The sequence below is a fragment of the Carassius auratus genome, chromosome 15 (assembly GCF_003368295.1).
Source record: "Carassius auratus strain Wakin chromosome 15, ASM336829v1, whole genome shotgun sequence".
In the NCBI taxonomy this organism is placed as follows: Eukaryota; Metazoa; Chordata; class Actinopteri; order Cypriniformes; family Cyprinidae; genus Carassius; species Carassius auratus.
Window position 1 is genome coordinate 17,636,416 of NC_039257.1, and position 27,690 is coordinate 17,664,105.

The following is a 27,690-nucleotide window of genomic DNA, read 5'->3' on the forward strand; positions in this document are numbered from 1 at the left end:
TCTCTTTAACCTGGTTTACACATAACACATTAATATGCTTCTAATATCCAAATCCGTTAAAGGATTTTCAGGCTGCATTAATTAGGTAAACCAGAACCGGGAACGCTTTCCATAACACCCAATGTACTTGCTACATCATTAGAAGAATGGACTCTACGCTAATATTAGTCTGTTTCTCTCTATTTCAAAGGTCACCGTAGCCACCAGATCCAGTCTGTATCCAGATCAGAGGGTCACTGCAGTCACCCGGCCCCAGTACGTATCCAGACCAGATGGTGGATCAGCACCTAGAAAGGACCTGTACTGCCCTGAAAGACAGCGGAGACCAGTACAACTAGAGCCCCAGATACAGATCCCCTGTAAAGACCTTGTCTCAGACGACCACCGGGAAAAGACCAGAGGAAACAGATGATTCTTCTGCACAATCTGACTTTGCTGCAGCCTGGAATTTAACTACTGGTTTCTTCTGGTCAGAGGAGAACTGGCCCCCCAACTGAGCCTGGTTCCTCCCAAGGTTTTTTTCTCCATTCTGTCACCGATGGAGTTTCGGTTCCTTGCCTCTGTCGCCTCTGGCTTGCTTAGTTGGGGTCACTTCATCTACAGCGATATCGTTGACTTGATTGCAAATGATTGCACAGACACCATTTAAAGTGAACAGAGATGGCATCACTGAATTCAATTATGAACTGCCTTTAACTGTGCATTAATGACACACTGTTTTCCTAATGAATGTTGTTCAGTCGCTTTGATGCAATGTATTTTGTTTAAAGCACTATATAAATAAAGGTGACTTGACTTGACGATACAAATCATTACAAAGCAAATTTACAGAAAATTACGTTTCTACAGTATTTAGTAGTAGCTTATAAGTGGTGACGGTCAGTTTGTGTCCATATGACAGGATTTTTCAGAAAAATTAATACAAGGCGTAGTCAGCCAGACGATAAACATTCTTAACAGCAATTATTATATGACACAGTCACACTTGTAGCAATATTTGTTTGTTCTGTTTCTTGAGTCAGGGTTAGCATCATCTAGGGTCCTCTGAGGGTCAGCATCATCTCTTCTCAGGTGTTCTGGATCCAGACTGGAGCTTGTGTAAATCCTAGTTACATCCCGTGGCAAAACAGGGAAACAAATAGAGACTTCATTAGCATAGCTGCTGTTCCAACCAAGTAAAATTTATTAGTTTAGCCCAAGCTAAAGAATAAGAATGCACATTTGATCAGATGCAACTGCAGTCACAATTTAAGAGATGCATTATTCGAATGCTTGGCGAAAGATATGCATTTTTAATCTAGATTTATATTATTATTATTATTATTATTATCAATCAATCAATCACCTTTATTTATATAGTGCTTTAAACAAAATACATTGCGTCAAAGCACTGAACAACATTCATTTGGAAAACAGTGTCTCAATAATGCAAAATGATAGTTAAAGGCAGTTCATCATTGAATTCAGTTATGTCATCTCTGTTCAGTTGAAATAGTGTCTGTTTTTATTTGCAATCAAGTCAATGATATCGCTGTAGATGAAGTGATAATAATAATAATAATAATAATAATAATAACATAAAGCAATGGTTCATGAGGCTAATAAAAAATAAATTAATAAATTAAAATAGCATATATCCTCTATATAGAAATTATAAATAAATATTTCATTCTTATAAATTTTGTCTCGTGAGTTGCTGTTGTTGTTGTGGCGCTCCGGTCACGTGACGTGAATGTGCGCACGTGTAAGTGTCAGTGCAGCTCATGGAGAGAGAGAAGGAGAGGGAGGGGCGCGCTGTCACACCCGGAAGAGAGTTTACTAATCCTACTATGGGGAAACAACGCGCTTTAATATTAAGTAGCTTGCTTGATTGGATACTTCGAGTGCATCGTAAATCAATATTCATGAGCTAAGCCTTGGGCGTAGTAGGATGCGCAATTTCGCCACCCGATCAGTGTTTTATCAGATTCGAAGCGTAGGCTGCTTACTCTTTGTTCACCAAGGATTGTACTGACAGAAATTATAGTGTTGTCAGAGAAAATGTAGTTGTAATTATTTGTAGCAGCTGGAATGAGCGTGTACTGGATATGGGCGAGAGAACACCTCGCTGCTGGTCTTTTATTGTCATATCGAGGTAAGTACACTAAGACAAAATACAGCACTATTTATATGTTCGTAACTAAGACTTTAGCTTAACTTTATGAACAGACAACTCATATTTATTTACCAGTTTACCATGATGCATAGTATTATACAAATAGGCCACATATTTAAAAAAATATATATATATGTTAAACTAATGGAGTGTGTGCCCGATCATTTCACTGGTTTAATAATATTTGATTTCACTTATATCGTAAATTGTTGTTAAAATATATTTTAGAGCGTTATGTATAACGCTTTTGGCGTATATTAAAATTAATATGCATCTACAAATTTTAGTACACACATTTTATAAATATTTTATCCATAGGGCTCTCATAAGAATTATATATATATATATATATATATATATATATATATATATATATATATATATATATATATATGGTTTCATTACATTACATTTCATATATCTATATGACATTTTCAAAATTATACAGAGTATGACTGGGCACATTTATAATGTTAACGTGCCTATTACTGTTTACGTGATTTAACCGATGTTACTCTCTGTCTTTAGACGCTCATTAACCCGAACCCTGGAAATAAACAACCATGGAATATAGTTAGTATTTAATTCCGTTATAAACAACTAATGAAAGCACCGTGTTAATGGTGTGCTGTGAGAGTTTAGTGAGGAGCTCCGTGATAACAGCGCCGCCAGGCAGGCTTGAGCAGAGCCGATTCTGCAGAAAATGAGGATTGGACGTGAGCTACGTGCGCTTCCAGGAGTAGACGACATGACATGGAGAGACTGGAAAACACGAGCCTTTTAAAAACGCGCGGACGCGAGAGTATCTGTTCCATGCAAGAGAGAGTCACCAATGGCTGTTGTGATGCTCACGCGGTGAATACAATGGTTCTGAACGCGACCACAGCAGACGAGCTGCTGGCTGAACATGCGTCTAGATCTGGACCCGGGGTCACGCTTCTGAAGGAGTCCAAGAGCGGCTTGCCCTTGTGTAACGGTGGAGGAGTGGTGTCCCCTTCACCTACAGCAGAAGAAAGTTATCGAGAGGTCCCTGCACAGACGCAAAGTGGGTGTTTACATCCAAATGGACTGGCGGAGACCCCCAATGGGGGCCTAATGGCTAATGGGGACAGGACTTTGGACAGGCCTTTGAAGAAGCCTTGTGGAGATGTGCGATTCAGACAATTCCAGCACCAGAGGAGAGAAGATGAGGAAAACAGAGACTTTGGGGCCCATGGTGGTGGTTGCCCCGCATCGGGGTCTGGATCTAGTAGTTCTTTGGAAACGTCCCACGGACCGGACCCTTCTTTTGAATGCAAAAGGAGAAAGGTTGAATTGGACTCCAAAACAGACTCTAGTAAAAGCACACGGGCTGTTGCGCCCCTCGCGACAAATCACCAACACAAAAACTGTGGCGGCTCCGCGTCGTCGCCCGGATGGGTCTATCACAATGGACACAGAGTTGCAGTGAACCAGGCCGAGGTGCGCTCTGCTCCGCCTGCGGTGGCCACCAGTGCAGGCTGGTCTCCAGAGCACATGGCTCAGCAGTACATAGTTCCCTGCATGAAGTATTATGGTATCTGCGTCAAAGATGGCTTCCTGGGCGATCGACTGGGCACTAAGGTCCTGGAGGAAGTGGAGACTCTCAATCACAGCGGGAAGTTCAGAGGCGGCCAGCTGGTCAGCCAAAAAAACATCCCATCTAAGAACATCCGTGGAGACCAGATCGCCTGGGTCGAAGGCAACGAGCCGGGCTGCGAGAACATCGGGGTCCTCATGGCTCGCGTGGATATGGCCATCATGCGCAGTGCGGCCAATGGACAGCTGGGGAATTATGTCATAAACGGACGCACCAAGGTGAGTGAAGTGACATATCTGTGCTTAAAGTTGAAGCTCATGTCGTTCCAAATCTATAACTTTCTTTCTTCTATTGAACCGAAAAGAAGATATTCTGAAAAGCAATGGAAGTCCATGATTGTTTGGTTGAAAACATGCATCAGAATATTCAAAATAAAGTATTCTTGTAGCAGTATGAAGAAAGTCATGCAGGTTTGAAATGATGTGAGGGTGAGTAAATGATGATAAATAAATAAAAAAAATTGGGTGGAATATTGTTTTTGTTACTTTGGAGCAGTAGGGTAACACTGGGGCTAGCTGCTGTCACACCTTTACTGCAGAAAGCATTTCTCAGGGTAGGTTTAATTTGTGAAAGTCAATATCTGCATAGGCACAAAAAAGATTAAACATTTTATTATTGCAGATGGAAAATAAGATTCAGTTTATTTACAAAACAAATATTGGAAGTTGTCAGAAAACCGCAGTTTAAAATGAACCTCTAAAAAGCCGTGACCTCATGTGCACCTTTGGAAAAACATCCCTGTTAAAGGGAGTTCACTCCAAAATGATCTAGTTTTTTATTTGCTCACCATCAATTTGTTCCAAACCTGTTATGAATTCCTTTTTTTTTTCTGTTGAACACAAAAGGAGATATTTGGAAGAATGTCGGTAGCCATTGACATCCATAGCATTTTTTTTTTTCACACTATGGAAGTCAGTGGCTAACAGCAATTGTGAATACAACACATTTTTCAAAATGTCTTCTTTTCCATTCATCAGAAAAAAAATAAATGCATACAGGTTTGGAAAAACATGACAGTGAGTAAATGATAGAATTTTCCTGTTTGAGTGAAGTATCCATTTAACATCAAACATCATACTCGAAGTGCATGGTATTGTTTTTACATTCAAAATCTGATGCAAATAAAAAAATCTTTAAGTTGCAGTCAAATTTAGCATTGATAACCAAATTTAGCAGTCAAAGTCCAGTCCTTTCAATAGGAATCAATGGAATCTGAAAATCTGTTTAAGGAGTTCCCACTCTGATTTTGTATCAGGTTCAAGTTCAAGACCAACAGACAGCTGCTTGATCTAAAAATAACATCTATGAGAGCTGTACTTTCTGTATTGCTACACTGTTTTTGAAGAGCAAAATTTAGCTGAAAATTCACAAAGGTCATCTTTCCTTTATAGTAACAGAGATCTAACCAAAATCTATGTTTGCCAACTTTCCCCAGTCTCCCCTTTATTCAGTATCAGTAGATGCTGGTTAAGCCAGAAATTGAAGGTCAAAACGGGCACACACTGTCACCAGCGGTCCTAAACTGCATTCAGGAAGTTGCGGTTGGGTGTATCGGACAAGATATTGACTGTCTGTGTTTCTCACTGTTCCACTGATCTCAACTACCAAAATGCAGAAATGCAGTCTAATCTGATCCCAGATCAGTGTTTCTCTGGCTTTGAAGTTTCATCTGTCAATCTCAGTCTCCAGCCCATATACAAACAACATATTCTCACTGGCAGTAAAGTGCATCGCTTGCGTGTAAAGTGTGTGTGCGTGCTTGTATATACAGTATGCTCATTGTGCGCGTGAGACCGTATCAGCTTATCGGACACAAATCGCAAAAACAAACCCTGGATCTGAAAAAGAGAATTAAATTTTTTTAGGTTGAAATATGAGAGTAACTGAGACTCTGGCGTCACGAACCGTTGAGAAAACAAGTTGCTCAGTTAGTGTGTGGCTGAACATCTCGGCACATCGGCCCTGTCAGCGCGCGGAAGTGTGTGTCAGAGTGAAACTGCCCCTATGACGCAGGTCGGGTTATTTGAGCTTGCCAGGTCCATCCAGTGTCCAGTGGTATGTGATCTTCATGCTGTAGCATTTTCCAAACACAAATTAGGTAGAGGAACAACACATGCACATTCTCAGTTCTATGAATAAAGTGTTTTATGTACAGTACTAGTCATTTGATTTTTAAATGTTTTTGTTAATGTAAAGTCTCTTATGCTCACCAAGCCAGTATTTATTTGATGCAAAACAGAGTAAAACAGTATTATTAAGGAACTTTATTAATATTTAAAAGAACTTGTTTGTTTACTTTTTAAAATGTAACTTGTTCCTGTGATCCAAAGCTGAATTTCCAGCATCATTACTGCAGTCTTCAGTCACATAATCCTTCAGAAGTCATTCTAATATGCAGATTTGCCGCCCAAGAAACACTTTTTATTAGAATTATGTTGAAAACGAAAATGTCGTGCCGGTTAATATTTTTGGAGAAACCATGATACGCTACTATTCAAAAGTTTGAGGTTAAAATTTGTCAATGAAAATGCATTGTTTTATTCAACAAGTTTGCATTAAATTGTTCAGTAAAAACATTCCTAATGTTCCGAAAATGTATATTTTGATTAAATGCAGGGTAGAGGTCATTGCCACCGAGTCTGAAATTTTCGAACGTTAAAAAATAAATACGACCACGTTTCAATTTACACACTGCCTGAGAAACTCATTAAAATAATAATAATAATAATAGGATCAGGTAAAATTTTCTGCGTTTTCGCATACGTAGCATGTATTTTAACATTAAAGGATGACTAATATGAAAAAAAAAAATTCAGACTCGTGTACAAAAAATTTCGGACTCAGTGTGCAAGGATTTTTAATCCTGAAAAAAAAATCGACAAAAATATCGAGCGGCAAACATTGTTAAATAATTGAAAATTTGACAATAAACAGGGGAAAATGTCTTATTGTTACCATTATTAATGAATGAGCATCAATAATAACTGACAATAGCTGAGCACCAAATTAGCATATTAAAATTATTTCTGAAGGACCATGTGACACTGGCGACTGAAGTTATGATGCTGAAAATTCAACTCTACAGGAAAAATTTTGTAAAACAATAAAAGAGAAAACAGCTATTTTAAATAATAACATTTTACAATATTATTGTTTTACTGTATTTGTGAGTGAATGAATGCAGAGTGAGTATAAGACTTCCTGTATCTGAATGCACAGTGATTTTTATGGCTGCGTTAGTGTTATGAATGCAAATCCAGACTGCGGCTCAGGACCATGTGGGCATTCCTGTTGTAATCACAACCAGCATTGCTGTTGCTGTAAGAAGCTTGATCTGGATGACCTTTTTATGAATGGCAGGACGGTGTCAGCGTGTTCACTGGAGCTCTTTCATTTGAGCGATTGAGGGAGGAGAGGCTCTTTTCTCCTTCTTCATGAGTCTTCTGTTCGTCCTCGCATCGGCCTAAATCTGCAGTGAACACTTTTTAATCTGCAGTGATGACAGCACTGCATTAGTCTTCAATGTTGTCCTTTCGTTGTGGATTTTGCCTTAACAGTATGTCACACCGGTTGCGTAAATCATCAGAGGTTTGAGAAGAAGCCAGTGTTGGTGTGCAGCTTCACACGAGCGTTCAGTCATACGTTTATACCTCTGTTACGTTCACCTGCCTTTGCAAGTGATTGACAAAGACATCTTGCAAAAATGGCTTGATATTTTATAGTTTTGCAACTTTCGATAATTGATTGGTTTATTTTGGTCAAAGCATGCTCTCCATCAATGTGCATTTTCATACGCATGTTTGTAGAATTGATCTTAGAAAGGTTTGAAATTCAGTACTGCTTCAACAGTTTCAACTGATTAATATGTCCATCTGTTTGATTAGAAAACAAAGTAAGATACAAATGAAAACAAATAAATAAAATCAGACCAGTTAAATTAGATATTCAGAAGTTTTTAAGGATTCTTTATGTTTAATTGATCAAAAAGAAAGTAATTTTGTGAAATACTGTTACAATTTAAAAGAACTGTGTTCTATTTGAATATATTTTTAGATGCCACGATACCTCACAATAACCTCTGGATTGCTAAAGACGATAATCATGTATCAAAGATAGCAAGAGATATTGTCGAAAAAATCAAATATTGGCACTAGGGGTATAACACGTGTATGTGTACCAGACCTTTTCGGTACAGGGCTTTCGGTACAGTGCACGTGTGTACCGAATGACCGAATCCAATATTTTGTATGCGGAACATAGGTACATTTTCGTGTTTCCAAACGAACATATTAAGTGCGTTCAGCGCAAATAAAAAAACGATTGTACTTCAAACGCAGCTCCCGTCGGCATTTAAACAGACCTTTGCTCTTAATTCCGATCGGGCCAACGCAATAACGAAATCTGAGCAGGTCTAAAAACTGAAACTGTTGATGCTGCAACTTTACACTTTGAAAAAGTTATATATATATTTTAAATATGAGAAGGCCTACAAGCTGGGATTGGTAATGCTGCACTGTAATCATAGTTATTTATTTATATTTGTCATTATATTTTATTATATGATATTGGTTTGAGACTGAGAGTATTTTATTTATTGGAGAAATTTGCAGCAGTATTGTATTTCTCATTCTTTTTTTATTTTATATATATTTTATTAAAAAGTATTTTTAAAAAGTGTAAACAAATTGTTTAAAAAAGTTTATAGTAATAAACAACCTGCAGTTTAATGTTTGCATTTCTTTCCCTTACTGTACCGAAAATTTACCGATCCGTGACTTTAAAACCGAGGTACGTACCGAACCGTGATTTTTGTGTACCGTTACACCCCTAATTGCCACTGTTTAGAGCATTTGGCATTTCCAATCAATGTAGGCCTGTTGCATTCTACTTATTAAAAGGCTTATAATTATTTTTATTAGGTAACTCTACACAATCCCAGCCGAGGAATAAGGGTCTTATCTAGTGAAATGAACCATAATTTTCAAAATAATTGTATACTTTTGAACCACAGATGTTCATCTTGCACTAGCTCAACCTCACACATAACATAATCACGCACACATGATGTAGGCGGAAATACCGACCCAGTGTTTACACAGCAAATGTGCAAAGAAAGTCAGACTTACCCTACCTTTTTGAATCAAAGCACACAGATGAAGAACTTTTTATTATCATTTTTTGTCTACATGTTTGTTTAGGTTTTGACGTCAAAACCGGATAAAACCCAAGCGATTTTAAAACATGCATGTAAACACAGTTTACTTGCGTTTGTCGGGTGTTTATCAAGAGCTGATTGTTATCAGCGAGTTGCTATTCATTTGAATTGTGTACAGTTTGCATGATTAATTAGCTGTTGCAACCCTAATATTTAGGTAATTGTAGAGTGTTGATAGCACTATTTGATTATAGATTTATGTTGAATCCAAGGCTATGTAAAACTGTCCAAGAGAGTGATAAAGCCACATCAAAAAGGTTTCAGCTTCTCCCATTGCATCAGAATGGCTCTGGTCTCACGTCTCTGTTCCTCTGGGGCTGCGTAACTCCCTGGTTTTCTCTCCACTGATTGTCCTTGATCACCCATCCCATTAGTTCTCTTTTTCCTCTCCGTCTTCTCTTCCGAGCCTTATCAGACCCCTTACTTTTAAGCCGGCCAAAATATTTCTGGCAGTTACCCTGGAAACAAGACACGTAGCATGTTGTATACTGCAGGAGAATGAGTGTGGGTGACTGTGCCCAGCCTCCTTTCACTCGAATCCAGTGCTTTCAGAAAAAGACCTTGGTTTCATTCTCGTATGCATAGACACCATTCGATTTTGGGAAAACGTGGCGGGGGGAAAGGATGAATAGGAGGGAACAGCGAGTACCAGAGAGTACATGGCAGACTTCATATGCCTCTCCCAGAGAGAGGAAGCAGTCAAACAAAACACCACCAGCATTGCTGTATTCAAATTCATCCTCTTAAGAGTTAATAGCATGAGGTCAGAGTCAGAAATGAATGGGAGCTTTAGTCAGGTTACGTTACTGTAAGTGATCAACTGTTCTAGGAATTTTAGACATTATTGCAAAATAAACCGAGGATGAGTAAGTAACCGCCCAGAAGATCCTAGCAGGCACATGCCGAAAACTACTCCGAGGGCTTTAGAGACCAGTCACAACGCCCTGGCATTGTGTTTCGTGAGGACTGCATGAGCTAACATTTCCCTTTCTTAATTAAAGTGAGCGTTCACACAAAAATGAAATTCCAGTCACACTTTATTTGAAGGTCCAATGCTCGCTATTAACAAACCATTAACTACGATTTTTGTCTCAATAGACTCCTAGTTTTCTGCTTATTAATAGTTTGTAAGGTAGTTATTAAGTTTATGTTTTGGGTATTATGGATTTAGAATATGGTCATGCAGAATATGTGCTTTATACAGTAAGTATAAGTAATATTTTAATAAAAGGCATGTTAATAAGCATTTAGTTGATCTCTTGAATGAATGATTCAATGACAAATAAATTAATAAAGTAACACTCACTTGAAACAATGTAATTGACACAAACGTTATTTGAAGCGCCAGTTAATTTAAAAAGTGGATTTGCTCTATCGCTAACATGGACCTATTATATTTACTATAATATAGAGCTATAACTTTCATCCCAGTAGATCTGTGGTAGTATGGATGACTGTAAGACAGAAATAATACTGGGTAGTTGAAAAACTGTTTGTGAAGCTGTTTCTTTCCTAAAGATAATAACTGCTTGAGAGCGTGTGTTGTGTGTGTAGCAACAGTAACAGTAAGGGGGGTCAATTGAAATGCCAAAAGCTGACCTCATGGAGTTAAAAAAAATAAGGTCTTATAAACACCAACGTGGAGTTATTGCTCCACAGCATCAAAGTCTGAGACTTTACGAGATTTCCAAACTCTTGTCCTGCACTGTAGACACAAAAATTACATTCAACGTTTTCAAAATGTCTTATTATTTTGTTAAGATGCTTAATCTTTGGCAGTGATAATTATAGTAGGTTAAAAAATAGTAGAAAGGTGTAGAAAGGATATCATGTAGCAGGATCTAATCAGCACTTCAGCTGGGTGTTTTCCCTTTGCAGTGTAGTAGTTCAGTGGGGAAAGTTTGACTGGACGTTATTCCAGTGTTTTTGACCGCAACCCAGTGACATAGATGGAAATATTTAGGAAATTATGGCATCAAAATTGGTTTTCCATTTTGATTATGTAAGCATCATAGAAACCCATTAACACAATGGCCATAAACGACTAATTCAACATTCTGGTTTCAAGAAACCTGAATAAGATTGGCATATGACGGTATTAATCTGAATTTTGGTTCATGTAAACATCTTGGAAGATCCACCAAAACTGCCCTTGTGAAAAAAAGAAGTACACTGACTTCAGTGTACTTTTAATACATTTACACAAATAATATACTATAAAAGAATGCACAAGAACATAATATTTTAGGAAATTGCAATAAAATGAAAATTAGGACTTAAATTCCGTGCACCTCTATGTGTAATTTTATAATTACTTCTGTTGCCTTTGAAAGTTGGGTCAAGTGTACTGCTTTTATGATATATTTGTCAGACTCTGTTCCGTGTTTTACTCATCATGTGTTTCCTATGCCCATATTAAGTTAGTTTCCTGTTCCTGTCCTGATTATGTTGATTTAATCCCAGGTGTTCCCTGTGTAATTCCCATTGATCCCAGGGGTGTCTCGTCTTCCTATTATCCTGTTCTGTGTATAAATAGTGTTATCTGTGTTTAGTCCTGCGTTTGATATTGTTGATGTCAACTCTTTGTGTTATGTTTGATTCCCGCGATATGAATAAATTCCTTGGTTTAGTACTCCTGTCTCTTCGCTCCTTGTTCCCACACCATAGGAAAAACGTGACGATATTACTAAAATGTTGTTTAAATTCTGAAATCTGAAACTTGCATGTCATGTATTAAAATACATTTTTAATAAGTTAATATATTGTTAAAAAACAAATTATCTACTTTGGATTTAAAGTGCACATGAAGTACAATTAAGTGTGCTTATTTTTCACAAGGTTGAACATTTACTCTGCATATGTACAAACAATAATAATTCTGCATAATATTAGATACACTGAGCTATTAATTAAAGGCATGCTCTTCCATGACAAGCAGGATAAATTTGTAAAGTCTTCATGAAAAAAATAACTTTTTCACTTTTTTTAGTTTCTTTGGGACAATTTAAGCAAGCTTCATAAGTGAGAAACATATTTAATGTGAGTTACAGTAAAGTATTAAAGTGTGTTGTAAAATAACAAGAAAATTGCAGAAAATGTCTTTTTTTAGTTTATTTATAATATGCTGATCCCATGGTTTACACAGGAACATTCCACATTCTTTAACTTAATCAGAATATGGACCTGAATCTGATAACAAATGTGCATTTTAAACTTTAAACGTGACCCTCAGGTCGGCATTGTGCAATGTGGGTTTTGCATTACATGTCATGAACTGCTTGAAAATAATTAATCAGATTTCTCAAAACAAAATACTTGAGTTTGAAAAATAATTTGTTTGAAAATTGGCTGTTAAGATGAGTGCACGATGCATTGGCACATCGATGACAGCGATGCAGCATTTGAGGGGCATTCAGCAGTGTGTGTAACCCACTTTCATTTTTGTTCTTTCTAATTGGATAATTGAGCATTTCTCCGCTCAGTCACACAGTATCTGTTCAGTTTTGGTGTCATAGTTGGCTTCCTGTGAAACCCTTCAGTCTGCCAGCGGAGGTCATGTCCTCTGCTCTGTTATGAGAGAAGCCAATAAACAACCCAGTCAAAGCAGCTCTAGACTGCTATCTGTGGTCACTAGATTTAGAAACATATTTAGAAATGTGTAACCTAATGACACAATTGCTTATCAGCATGTTATGCGAATTATTTTTAACCATTTGTTAATATTAGTTAATACTGTACTGGCATGCAAAGGCAAAAGATCGTAACTTTTAGCTAGCATGATTAAATCCATAACTTAAATCCATATCATATCCTTTTCATGCAACCCGATAAAATCAATCCATGCTTGCTGCCGTTTATCCATCCACAAGTCGTTCTTTTAGTTTAGGCTATATTTAATACAAGTCAAAATAAAATCAATATGCTATGTCTAGCAGTATTTTACGTTAATGAGCATAGCAAATAAATCGGTATCCACAGTATCCACTTGCATGTTAAACTTTTAGTCTACTTGTTATGATAAAAAAAAATAATCAGATAATAATAATAATACAGTCACATTACTGTATGCAATAGCCTATTTGGGATAGCCCATGATCTCTAGATTTTATACAGGTGGTACTACTATAACAATTTTGTAAGTGGTGATCAGTAACCAAATATTGATAATGTGGAAGTCACTGCCTTTTGCCTTGGTCTTACTTCTTACGTTTTGCAGACAATGCAAAGGCAGAGTACATCAACTTTTAAATAGGGGTAAAAGTTTGAACTCACAATTTTTAAATGTAGATCATTTTCATTACTAATACATCTAATTGTTTAATTGTCCAGTGTCCTACCTATAATTAATTTGGATGGATAAGAAAAAAACTTTAAAGTAATTTTTCTCAGTTTCACAGGCGAGTTAAGGTCTTTTGCCCCTGTAGGGCAGAACAGTTGACATGAAAAATACTTTTAAAGCATTTATTAATGGTTAATTTTAGTTAATTTTTAGTTAACATTTACTAATACATAAATTCAAAAGTTTTATCTGCTAATATTTTTTAATTTTCAAAAAAAATTACTAATTCATACCAATTTGGAGTATTTAATTTAGTGCCGTTAAACGATTAATCGCGATTAATTGCATCCAAAAAAAAGTCCCCATAGTGTTTGTGTGTGTCCTGTCTATATTTATTATTTATAAATAAATACACAACCATGCATGTATATATTTAAGAAAAATATTTTCAGTTTATATTACAAATACTAATAATAATATTAATAATATGTATGTATATATATATATATATATATGTGTGTGTGTGTGTGTGTACTGTATATATATATATATATATATATATATATATATATATATATGTATATATGTTTGTGTGTAATACATTTAAATATTTTCAAAATATATACTGTATGCATGTGTATTTATATATACATAATAAATATACACATAACACACACACAGATATATTATGTAAATAAAAAAGTTTATATTGGATGCGATTAATTGTGATTAATTGTTTGACAGCACTATGTATGTATTCATTCATTCATGCATTCAGTCATAATATTCTTATATTATTATTAAGTGCAACCTTGTGTCAGTATGTAGAAAGCTACAGTTTAAACGTGTGTGTGTGTGTGTGTGTGTGTGTGTCTACTGTATATACAATAGAAACTTGAGATTAGTCTGAAAATACTTTTGGTTTAAAACATAAGATCCAATATTACACATGTAAATTTGCTATGTTTTTTTTAAATTGTAAATTTAAGAAGATTTAAGAATGATCACCAAAAATACTAGAACCTAGAACATTATTTTAATTAATAGTTTAAAATGAGTTTTTTCAGTTTTGTCCCAAAATTAAAGAAATCATTTACTCAAAAAATAAAAATCCCTCTCATAATTTACTCCACAACTGTTTGACATGGAACATAAAAGTAGATATTTAGAGCGTTCATTTCTCTCTGTCATTGGTCACCAAAACTGTGGTTGCCAACATCAAAATATGTTTTTTTTCTGTGTTCCACAGAAGTAAAAAAAGATAAACATGTTTGGAATGACATGAGAGTGAATATTGACAGAATATTCATTTTGGAGGAACTGTCCCTTTAAGTGCAATAGTGCATAGTCACTTTTGTTGTTCTTCAAACAGACCGTTGACTGTAGTGCATGCTGGCTGTGAAAGAGAGGTGGACTGAACGTGCCGCTGTCTGTCCACGTGCTGCCGTTTAACCCATGTGACACACGTTAGCACTATGCTGTGCTCCAGTGATAAAGGCTGAGATAAGGGTTAGGGGAGAATCTCTCTGGGGCTTGATAAAGAACTGACCATATCACAGAGCCGCAGCTAACAGAGCACCCTGATGACTTGCATTCCTGCCGAAACAGAGCCCTTTAACATCTCCACCATCATCCAGCCCAGGAATGCCTCATATCAGCCAGAGCTGAAGCTGTGCCAAAGCTCAGCTCTGCAGAAGCCGAGCCATATTCTGTTGGTGGTTTGTTGGCCTTTTTTCCCTGAACAGTCAAAAGACGATAGTAAGAGATCCGGGGGTGGGGTTCTGGAAACGGTACGAGCCAAATTTGAACTGATGAGGCCTGTATGAGCACCACAGCTTAACACAACAGAGCATGTAAACAAACTACTGGAGCATGCAAAACATAACCACACTCTAACTAAACTAAACTCTTTCAAAAAATAAATAAATAAATGTGTATACATTACATACATACTGTATATAGGGTTTGTTCCTGTGATGCAAAGCTATATTTTCGGCATCATTACTTCAGTGTCACATGATCCTTCAGAAATCATTCTAATATGCAGATTTTTTGCTCAAATAAAAATTTCTTCTTTATTCTAAAAGAAAAATAATTTTGAACAGTTTGAACAGTTGAAAATCTTTCAACAACATTTGACAAAAAATTGTTAAGTGGTGTAATTATTAATATCTTATTATAATATGTATTAATATATTTTTATCGGTGTACACAGCTTAAAAATGTGTAATTTTTTTTCATGTTAACAATAATTTTCAAACACTTTTACAGTAACAAGTATTTTATATATTAATTATATATTTTGTTTTAAAACATTTGACAGTGAAACAATAGTAAGACTTTTAAGTTTTAGCCATGCGTTACAATAAGAGTACTACTACTGTTTTTGTTGTTGTCGTTTTATGTATATATATATATATATATATTATTTGCAATATTTAAAAAACTATTGGAGATTAAATTCATGCCCTTTTAAAGTGATCTAAGTATAATCACCAAAGTTCTAGAAAATTATTATTTTATTAATAGTACAAAATGTGCTTTTTTTCAGTTTTGCCCCAAAATTAAAGGGTTTTAGTTTAGTTTACCCGGAAAATTTACATTTCTGTCATAATGAATTTCTTTCTTCTGTGAAACACAAAAGAAGATATTTAGAGTGTTTATTCCTCCATTTATATATATATATATATATATATATATATATATATATATATATATATATATATATATATACATATATATATATTAAATTTAACTTTTTTTTTTTTGCTAACTTGTTTTTAATTCAATAAAAAGGTAAAAAGTAGTAGATCTCAACACAAAAACAGCAGTGTAAATCACTGACCCTGACAGAACTGTTTATTTTAAGTTGTGTCACATGTCTGTTATGAAAGAAGCATGTGTATCTTATTTCACCTGACCGCGAGCATTTGGCATGTCATTCACCCGTCTGATGAGTTCAATTATTAGGCCAGGATCTGGATGAGACACAGACTTGTGGTCATAAACCCTCATAAACAGCCCTGTGTGATGATAGAGGCATGTGTGTGGTCACTCTGTGCAGACATACTGTACATACAGCACCTGCTGTTCTGAAGCTTGAGCGTGTGTGACCTTTGACAGGTGCCACAGAAAAGCTTCATCAATTTTCACCCTATAAAATCACTTTTATTTTCTCTCAAATTCCATTTTATTTTCTGTTTCCATTTTTCTGGATTCCGCTTTTTTGGACTACTTTTTAATGGTTAAATACATTTGAATACTTTGAAATAAAAAAGCATGTCTAATGAACTAAAATATCGATAAATAAAAATAAAATTTGTTTTTTTTCTCTCCATATGTTTTATTGTTACCAAATTCTGTGTTTTAGTATCTTTCATTATTTGAGTGCATAAAAACAACTTAATTTATTCAAATGTATTCTTGCAATAGCCTTATGAATTTTTATCCCCCCCCCCCTGTGTTTTGTATATAAATTTGTCTTGTTATTAAATGAATGCATAAAACAATTTCATTTATCTCTTTATTATTGACAATTAAACACACTTTATTTTTAATTAATTAATGTTTTTGCAAACATTAAAATTTAAACATGGAAGAAATGTTGTGTGATTGTTCCTTAAAAAGTCAAATAACGTTTTAATAACTTTATTAGTAGTAGTAGTAGAAGTATATACATTCTATGGAAGAGTAGTTGTGTATTTCTGGCAAAATACTATTTTATTCAAATTTTAATAGTCTTTTTTGCGACTTAATATTTATGGATACTATTCTGTATCGCGATTTGATTACATTTAAGTGTAACGACTGATTACTTTCCGCGTTATACAGTAAATTCTGTTTTTATGACTGAATTCCACGATTCCGTTCGCGTTTTCCATATTGCAGAAAAGTGAGCTGTAAATCTCTTAAAGGGCCAGAAGACTAAAATAATGAAGAACGTAGTGTTGTCAAACAGCCCTGGACTTCGGTGCCGGTTGATACTTAAATTTATTATACTAAACTTTATTTATTATAGTAAAATTTATTATACTACTTACTTTAAATGTGAGTAGGTGTCCCTGTAGTGTTTAACAATGTCACAAAATGTCTTTCTTTAATTGTTAATCATCCTAAAACCTTACGTTTCTTTAACCCCCTCTCTTCTGTACGATCAGGCCATGGTTGCGTGTTACCCTGGAAATGGAACAGGATACGTGCGACATGTGGACAATCCTAACGGTGACGGACGCTGCATAACCTGCATCTACTATCTGAACAAGGACTGGGATGCGAAGGTATGACCCTGCGTTTTCTTTAGCTGTCACCTTATTCACGAGTTCACCCTTACATCTAATCTGAAGGCAAATAGTAGGCATATTTTGGCGTGCTGTCCTGGGGGAGGGGTCCGGGCCCGGAGCATAGCCCGAACCCAAATAACTCCCCCTATCCCAATTTGGGATAAATAGATTAGAAGTGAGGAGTTGGGGTGGAGGAGGGTTGCCGAAAAACTGTCGTGGGACAGGAGGTAGGAAGACTGGATATATATACGCGTGCGTGCTATAAGATGATTAGCTAAACGAGATGCACCTGTACCAAATTGGATGATTATCTGATCGTGCTTCTCCCGAACTTTGTTAATAAAACCACATTTAGTCAGGAGGGGAGTCTCCTCTAATCGATTTCTGCTGTTTGGTTTTGATCTGTTTATCCAGGTTCACGGAGGTTTATTGCAGATCATCCCCGAGGGTCGTAATGTTGTAGCCAACATCGAGCCTCTGTTTGACCGTCTGCTCATTTTCTGGTCAGATCGCCGGAACCCACATGAGGTCAAACCAGCTTTTGCCACTCGGTGAGGACACACAGTGTTCAGTTACACAGTCACTCGCAAAGAGCCAAATGCAGTTCAAACGTACAACTTATTGTTATTCAAGCATTATTTATGCATTGTATTTATTAACACATTTTAAATATATAAAATATATAAATATATTAAATATATGTTTAATATTATGAATTAACTTTTTAAATCTTTTTCATTTAAAATTGTTTTGGTAATTTTGTAATGTGCTTATATTTTGGGGGGTATTTCTTATTAGGGTTTATTTTATTATTTTGTGTTCAGTTTTAATATTTTAAGTACTTAAACTTTTTTTTTTTGTTAATTCGCATTTTTGTTTTATAAATTAAGTTTTTATCTATTTTTTACAATTTCAAAAATATTAATGAGTTTAGTTTTAGTTTAATTTGTTTTATTTAACAATAATAGCACTGGTAAAATGTCTTGAACAGACCTCTTCTTTGATTATCATATTTTTTATTTATGAATTAAAATAAATATTTTTAGTGAATTAAGTAAAACATGTCAGGGTGGTGAAATTGTCTTTCTGTATATCTATATCCATCTAACATTTTAATATTTTCTATTATTGTTGTCAAAAGACCCGGTACTTCGGTACCAAGTCGGTACTAAAAAATGAAACCGTTACGGTACCAGGTTTTCTTAAGTACTGATGATACCGAGTACCCCGGTTCTTGATGCGCTATCCGAAAGGTGCACCGATGCTCCCTCTTCATAAAAGCACTGAGACAGGGCGACCTCAAAAGGAGAAAGCTCGCCAAACAAAACACTTTAAAGACGACATCCGGAACAAATGAAAGAGTTCAATCAGGTAAGTGTCATCTTAATTTGTAATATTTGGATTTTCTGTTATGAATATTATTCCATATTTTAATTCGAATGTCGTATTGACAAAAACGTCACTGTTTTTTTGCATAGTTTATTGTTAGCATAAGCACGGCTAACGCTAATATAATGAGCAACTAGAATTAAGTTTCATTATTAACTATTTAATGCTCATATAACTTTTATTAGGGTAAAAAAAATGGATGATATTTACTATTTTTACACACCAGAGGTTTTTAAATTAATTATGAATCTAAAATACGCATGTATGGTTAACATAGTTTGTCATATCAGTCAGTCCTTTAATATGAAATATGTACACAGCTTGGATTAAAGTATAGTCAAATTTGATCTCCTGTAGTCTATAGACTTTACAATAAGATACCATTCATTAACATGCCGTCATGTTATTATCTAACATCAACTTACCTCAACTTAATTACATTAATTAATGTTTTTGAATGTTATTTAATACAAACATTTGATCATTCATGTTCGTTCATTGTGCATTCAATATTTTTTGCAGATTGAACTTTTGATTTTATGTATTAGTACATTTTGAAATTAACTCTAAGAAGAAAAATGTAATATTATTGTAAAGTGTTTTTAATTAATACTACACTTGCCATCTATTGAATATACACTTGACTTAAAATATCTGTAATCTCATCTAAATGTATTATAAAAGCTGAGGTTTGTTATTTACTAAAGAGTTATGTTTTAGCTGTTGTCGATGATCTAATGTTGCATTTGGTCAGACTCAGCTCACTGCTTTACTTAAGTAACATTATATTGTATTTTCCTTTGACAGCTGCAGACTATGAAGATCCTGAAACACATCAAACATCAGTTTATAGTTGTTTTTCTGCAGCAGCCGAAATATTACAAAAACCTTTGGATTAAACTTTTTTTCATGCTTCTGTTACTTGCAGAAAAACTTGATACACAATTTTAAATAAGTATAACGAATTGTGAATTTTATTTTTCTTTGACTTTATTAATAAAAATAATGTGTTTTTTAATTAACATGTTTTTGTGTTTTGCTTTGGTAACGAAATGGGTACAGAGAACTGCAGATCTTCACTGGTATTCACTTATTTGTATTTCCGTGTTTTTATATATATACAGTGTATATATATATATATATATATATATATATATATATATATATATATATATATATACACACACTTTAGTACTAGTTTTTTTCTTCAGTTAGTTGCGAATTTTCATTTAAGTTTTAAGTTTTTAATCTAATATTTATATTTAAAAATGACAAATAATGGTTTTAGACTAAAATAATGAAGCACCCAGTGTTGTCAAGCAAGACTTAATGATAACAACGCTGGTACAATGACCTCTTCTGTGATTACCATATTTTTTATTTATTTATGAATTAAAAATCATATTTTGGTTGGATTTCATAAAACATTTCAGGGTGTTACAACTGTCTTTCAACAGTTCTATATCCATCTATGTTTTATTATTTCTATTTAGTTTCGTTTATTTTATTTCACTTTTAGTTCTAGTAAGCACATTAGTACTTTCTTCAGTTAATTGCCAATCCTTTAAGCTTGAAGTTTTTCATCTAATATTTATACTTAAAATGATTAATAATGGTTTTAGTCATATCTTCTGTGATAATCATGTTTTTATTATTTGAATAAGTATTACTATTATTATTATTATTATTATTTGGAGAATTTATTAATAATGTCAGGGAGGTACAACTATCCTTATATCATAATGAAAAAAGTTTTATTAAAATAATGTAATTCCTAATAATAAAAACTCTGCATAATCCTTTATTATTGTTATTATTTATTTATTTTAAAGTATTCAGTTCAATTAAATTCTATTTTATTTGTAGAGTGCTTTTTACAATACCAATCGTTGCAAAGCAGCTTTACAGAAAATATTAAGTTTCTACATTATATTAGGTATAGAGTAGATTATTAGTTGTGATTATGGCAGAAATTTAACAGTAAGAATCATGCAGTTGGTTACAAATTTAAACTTTTTATGAAAGGGAAAAGTTATTTTAGGCTGTAAAATGTCATGTGGTAGAAACCGCAGTCCTACTGTTCTTGCAACCTCTCATCTCATGGAATGTGATCTATCCAAACACACACACACACACACACACACACACACACATGCACTCGTCTGTCCTCGTCCACACCATTGTTCTCACACCGCTACAACTATGCGGTTTGATTTGATCCTGCTCTTAAACCGCCGCACCTGCAGCTGCTCTTCCTCAGGAAGACGCTCTGTGTTTAAATGAGTTTGATGAAACAAACCAAACACTGTAATTATAGCCCATCCTTTTCTAGTAAAACAATCAAAAGAGGCTCTTGCTGTTTACGTTTTACATTACATCCTACATTTAGGATGAGGGTCATGGTGTATCAGCCCCCATCGCAGCTGGGGGGCGAGGTGGGGCGCAGGAAGTACGTACTTCCTGCTTGCAAGTGGCCACCACTTCAGTTTGTGCACGCGTGCTGGTAGGAGAGGTCTAGGAATAAACAAACGAGTCGCTTTACTATCATTAACCCTTTCTGTGCTTTATCCTAACAATGATCCACATGACTCAGACTCCGTATCACAGTTCCTAAACATCTGCCTTGAGATAATCAGATCAATACAAGGTCATCAGACTGTCTGGTTGAATTATTCTTTCTCTTCCCACAGCTACGCCATCACTGTTTGGTACTTTGATGCAAAAGAGCGTGCTGAAGCTAAGGAGAAGTACAGACTGGGTAAGTTTCGTACCTCATATAAGAAACCTGTGGCATAGGCTGTTTGCTCACTACATGTTTTCAGTTTGACTTAAGAGGTCAGTGTGTTTGGTTGTTGGGAAGACAGATATACATTGTAATATTTGAAAATTGTACTGTTTTTGCTGTATTTTGGATCAAATAAATGCAGGCTTGGTGAGAGGAAAAATAATTCTTACTATTCAAAAACACTTGACTGGCAGTATTTACTGTATTTTTAACTATTTGTTTATTTTTTGGAAAATTAACAGTAAATACATTTATAATGTTGCAAGAGATTTCTATTTTTAAATAAATGCCATTCTTTTGAACTTTATATTCATCAAAGAAAAAAGAAAAATTAATGTATGTATCACAGTTTAGACAAAAATATTCATAAAAATATAATCATCTAATAAAAAAAGATGTATAACAAACAATTTTTTTATGTGTATCTGGAGGAACACAAACCCCAAAAAATATGATTATTCATAACAAATGAATGACATTAAGAAGCACAATTTAAAAATAGAAGATCCAAAATGTATCTGACTGGATGAGCCACAATTAAAGCTGTAAACATTGAAGTGAACAAAAAAAAAACCTTAGTTACATTTTTAGATAATTTTATAATAACTTTAACGTAACAACGTTTTTTTATGCCAATCTGTTAACATGTAACACTTTAATTTTCCTGCTATTCATCATTAAATATTGTCAATTTCTCTGTCTTTTAACAGCTACAGGACAGAAAGGAGTTAAAGTGCCTGTCACTCAAAGCAGCAAGAGCTGAATCTCAGTCATTCGAGTGAACACTCAAGTGTGTCTTGTTTATGTGTGTGGCAGCCTGTGCCACCGCGCAATTGGCTGTTTTCAAGAGGAGATGAAAGAAACCCAACAATCATGGCTCTTTCTGTGGCCTCAAACATCCAACAAGAAGTTTAATTTGATTGGGTGGAAATGAACACCATAAACAAACTTGATGGTCACAGCTCTGAAAGGCTGGCAGGATTGGCCGATTTTCCTCATCGTGTGGAAAGTCAACAGTGGAAACATCACAAATGGACTTGAGTTATTTTAGTGTTTAGAGTAATTACTGTATTTAATGAGAATTACAATCTCTAAACTCAGCCCTCGAATTTCACAACCCTACACCTCTGTGTGAAAGTGGGTAGATGATATTTTCCAGTGGCCTTTGTCATATCCTGTTTAGCCCCACAAATGTGTAACCAGTTTTACACTGAGATCTGACTTATGTCAATGCTCAACTAAATCATGAAAAGTGACATAAAATAACCAACAATCACATTATACATGAATGCTTCGGTGGACACAATCCCTTACGATTGAGCCTGAGCCCTTGGAAACATTCAGGGTGAATTCATTCAGAAAGAACAGCGCCCTCTGATGGCATCGGTTTTCACGCAATGCTTTGTTCACGCAAATCCAGTAGCACCACAAAAATGTTTGCAATAAGCAATTTTGCTGGCAACAGTTTCCGAGTATACAGCAGACCTTAGGGCCGTTCATTTAAGAGGTATTTTTGTGGTCCATCTTCGCAATTTTATTTTAAGCGTTGTCCTCGCCATTGCGTCATATCGCAGTGTATTTTCAGAGATTCGCTCCATGAGAGCTGCGTTTTTAAGATGCATCCAGACTGTGTCCCGCGTGAATGGCCGCGACCTCAATTTGTAATAATTTGCTGGGACTATACACTGGGCTGCAACAAAAATAAAATCCCTGCCGATAATAAAAAGCGATAATTATTGTCTAATTATAATCGTTTGTTATAACCGATAACCGATAAATGGATATAAATATTAAAATTCCATATTATTTTGTAATAATACATTAAAAATAAAACCCTAAAAACTGAATTTAGTCATTTTAATTGCTACAAGTGAATTTTAGGGGTCGTGACATTCACTATGTACAGTATAAAAAATGAATACATTTAACAGTGATATCAAATTATTCGTTTTTTTATTTTTTTTTTTACAGAAGTTTAAGTGTTTAAGAAAGATTTTCTTTAAAAATGCAGAAAATGAACTGCACAAATAAATATTCAGTATTGATTAATACAAATATTTTTTAACTATATCGGCAGATACCTAACATCGAACCAATATATTGTACATCCCTACCTTTAACTAAAGGTCTAAATTAGCATTTTGTGTTTTAATTGCATATACAATTTTAACTTAATTTGGGATGCACATTTGTCAGTCATGCATAAAAGGATCATAAGGTGTTATAGCACTAATAAAAGTCTTAAAAACATAACCAGGTTGATATATTTATCAATGAATCCAGTTGTTTTTATTCTCATACATTTAAACTAACCGAATTATTGCTTGTTCCAAAACTAGCCATATTTTAATTATGCATACATTAATCATACATTTTAACTGAATAAATGTAAGAAGTTTTGCAAAAAACAGGTTAATGCTGATTCTAAGCAATTTGATCAAAACTATTTAATACTACAATTATTTAAATAAATTCAAATAGATGCAAATGATTACTAAAAAACCATGCAATGATTTTTTTTTCTCTTTTTGTTTATGAATGTCTGACAAATATGCATCAAATTACATTTACAAGTTTATGTTAAAACTCTAAAGCTAAAAAAAAAAATGTTTTGAATGCACTTCAAATAAATAAATCCTACATCTAAGCCTAAATATTCTGCAGCATCGCTTCACCACAGCAATCGATTAATCTGAATCAGGAGAAAAAGCTTAATCTCTGGATATAAAACCGATTTTAGGGATCTCCATCATCATATGATGAAAAATGTTAAATAATTTTAATAAAAAAAAAAAAATCTGGTTTACATGCTTTCCATAAAATGGCAATAAATGGCTACGATAAGTGTGTCGACCACATGCTACAGTCAGTCTGGCATTGACTCATTTGCAAAGAAAGAAGCTATGTTTGCCCAGAAAATAATAACAAGAACTTACTTTGAATGTGCATGGCACACTGTCCAACCAGCTCATGTAGAACCTGGATGAACTGGATTCTCTGCGTAGCGGTGAAATCTGCTAGCTGTGAGCTAAAGTGATTTCCCCCTCAGTTTTCTGATAATAATTTAGAATTTGCAATCTGCAGAATGTATGCTCTGTAACAAAAAGTCAAAACAGGGTGTTTGTGACCTTTTCAAATACTGATGCATGCTAGCTTGGCTTAAAAGGGTCTTTCAACAGAGATGCACTTACCTGAGAGCTGACAATCTCCTTCCAGCCTCAGAGAGGCGCTATACAGCAGAAGAGATCAGTATGGGCCTCTCAGTTCATACAAGGGACCTGGAACACACAACAGCCTCATTCTATCAGGTGTCCACACATGCACTACCCTAGTGCCTACATCTATTTCCCAGAGGGCATTGCAAGTTCATAAAGTGCTCATAATAGGCTATGTTCAGAAAACACTCTGCACTACTTGTTTAGAACCAGTATGCGACAGTTTGCAAAGCAAAATTGTCAAACGGACTCATTGTCATCCCAACAACAACCAAAATTAGGATTTTTTAATTTTTTTTAATTCAGGTTTTTGTAAAAATGTCTTAAGTCAAATAAATATGAAATATGAATAAAAATGTATTTCAACATTTGCAAATATATCAAAATGCACCTAGTATTACTTTGTCTCTGAAACAGAAGGTCAGGCACAATGCATTGTGGGTGCAGTGGTCCATGCATACTGTGAATTTTGGCAAATGTGGGTCATCCAGGTATATACATACTGTATACCGCAGAAAACAGTGAGAGGAGTGTGCTATTCTGAACATAGTCACAATCTGAGAACCTGAGATTTCATGCAAACACAAGACGGCACAAAACATGAGATTTCCCAGCGTACTATGACCTAGGGAGTGTAGTATTGAGCTGTTCTGTGCTGAGTGCCATAAACGGCCAGAGAAGTAAAACAGTAAAGCACTTTATCATATAATGTGTGATGCTTGAATGAGGTGGAACAGTATGATACTTAAATAATCAACTGAAAAAAAAAAAAAAAAAAAAACATGTTTGCTTAACCTTTCTGAGTTTTGCGGTATTTAATTAAAATGTGTCCGATTTTGTACAGCTGACCACTGTGGCGTTTTTCTTTTCAGCTTTGATATAACTATATTTGGATCATTATTCTACTTAATAGTAACTCTGCTTGTTTCTTTCTAAACGGCTGAATAGTCATAATCAATAAAATGATAGTTTATGTTCAAACGACATATTTTTGATTTTATTTTTTGAAAATGTAGTTGCTGTCTTATCTGTGTCTTTATGTAAATATGAGGAAAATAAATCAATATCTCAGCCTAAGGACAGACATGTGATACTAGTGCTTGATCTTTACTCTAGCCTGCTGGCCTGATGAGGTTTACAAGCGATCGATGCTGATAAGCAGTCGGTATTTTCAGAGGAAGCTGGTTCTAGATCAGTGTCGTCTTGCGTTCCTCAGCAGCAGGAGAGATATTAGTCCTGGAATGTGTCGACAAACAGGAAGTGTTTTTCCTTATCCGGTCGGCAAGCTCCTGCTCATTCATCATCATCTCCACTGTTTGCGAATGCGGCCTTTGCACTCGGATCTGTCTCAGATTACTGGAGCGGTTTGTTTAGTTATCTCAGACTGACCTCCAACCAACATGTCACCACACAAACACAGGGACACAATGACATTTGCCTCCAGATAACAAATACTGAACAGTGTATAAAACTATCATAGTATCTAGAACTTTCATATCGATCGAACTCTCCTTTTTTTTTTACATTCAGTTGTTTTACCTTCAAAATAATAACAGCATCATAGCGTGACAATCTTGAGTTCAGTTACTCTTTATATCAAAGGCAGTCCTTTCCCAGACGCATTCTTCACACACGTGCATACAAATACACACAGCCTGCGACCCACTCCTTCCTCTCTGTGTTCCTCACGCTATACGACCATCAAGGTTGTTCAGGCGTGGTGACCCACAATCCCAGAGGATCACATTCAAGACAAAAGACCTCTGCAGTGAGAGAGAAGCAGGCCGGAAGAGGCCACTCAACAGCACACAACACCAGTGCATACTCTGAATGACTTTCTTATGTTACCCTCGCTCTCATACGACTACTGTATGTACAGTGGCCTTAGAAAGAAGTTTGACATTTAAAAAGTGGATTGCAACAACTAAAAATGTGTTACTATCAGCTAGGCATCCAATATTAGGTTGGTCAGACAGGTTTCTGGATTAGTTAACAAGTTAATCAGCATCTGAGACCAGCTACTGTGTTCATAAATACAGCTACAGTCTGGATTTTCCAGTCAAGTTAGGTTTGCATTTAATCATATAAAACCATGTCAACTTATTGTTTTGTTATGTTTTATGTATTGTTTTAAACGTGGGCTTGTGTTGTCTTTAATAGAAATAAATGTCATTGGCTTGATATTTTGTGATATGTTTAAGTGATTTACTGTATGCCTCCAAATATGCATCATATTGACAGAAAAAAAAATGTTGAATTAAAATAACGTGAAGCAGCTATTTATAAAATTGTATCATCAAAAAAAGCACTTTACACCTAAATAATAATAATTATTATTATTATTGTATTATATATATATATATATATATATATATATATATATATATATATATATATATATATATATATATATATATATATAATTACTTATGCAAGCACATTTTTACTACAGAAAAAATCATGCATAAATATGTCAATAAAAGTCTAAATTATGAGATACTATGACATTATTGTGGTAAAAAGTCTAAATTATATACTAATGAAATTGATAAGTCTTTTAATGTCAAAATTATGATTTGCCAAAACGTGTGTCGGAAATGAGCCTGTGTACAAATAACATTATGTGCACTATAACATTTTGTTGTGTTTTGGCTCCACCTTATGGACATTATGTCGAGTGAATCTTTCTAGGATTTTACATTAGTCCCATAATGGGGGTTGCTGGCTAACAGTTTAAAACCTTTCTTAAACTTT

General features: G+C 34.8%; 1 protein-coding gene across 1 annotated transcript; it reads left to right on the forward strand.

The window, feature by feature from the left end:
* Positions 1-1,928: 1,928 nt before the first annotated feature.
* LOC113115280 (egl nine homolog 2-like) lies at positions 1,929-26,018 on the forward strand. Its single transcript, XM_026282742.1, has 6 exons — positions 1,929-2,134; positions 2,684-3,991; positions 17,425-17,544; positions 17,962-18,098; positions 21,627-21,694; positions 22,432-26,018. Exons 2-6 carry the CDS (start codon positions 2,909-2,911, stop codon positions 22,482-22,484), a joined length of 1,461 nt encoding a protein of 486 aa, XP_026138527.1. The 5' UTR covers positions 1,929-2,134; positions 2,684-2,908; the 3' UTR covers positions 22,485-26,018.
* The last annotated feature ends 1,672 nt before the right edge of the window (positions 26,019-27,690 follow it).

Excerpts from the sequence above, each read along its gene's own strand:
- LOC113115280 (XM_026282742.1), top strand. The coding sequence starts at position 2,909 with ATGGAGAGACTGGAAAACACGAGCCTTTTAAAAACGCGCGGACGCGAG. Across the intron at positions 18,099-21,626 it reads AAACCAGCTTTTGCCACTCG|CTACGCCATCACTGTTTGGT; the intron begins GTGAGGACACAC and ends CTCTTCCCACAG. Across the intron at positions 21,695-22,431 it reads TAAGGAGAAGTACAGACTGG|CTACAGGACAGAAAGGAGTT; the intron begins GTAAGTTTCGTA and ends GTCTTTTAACAG.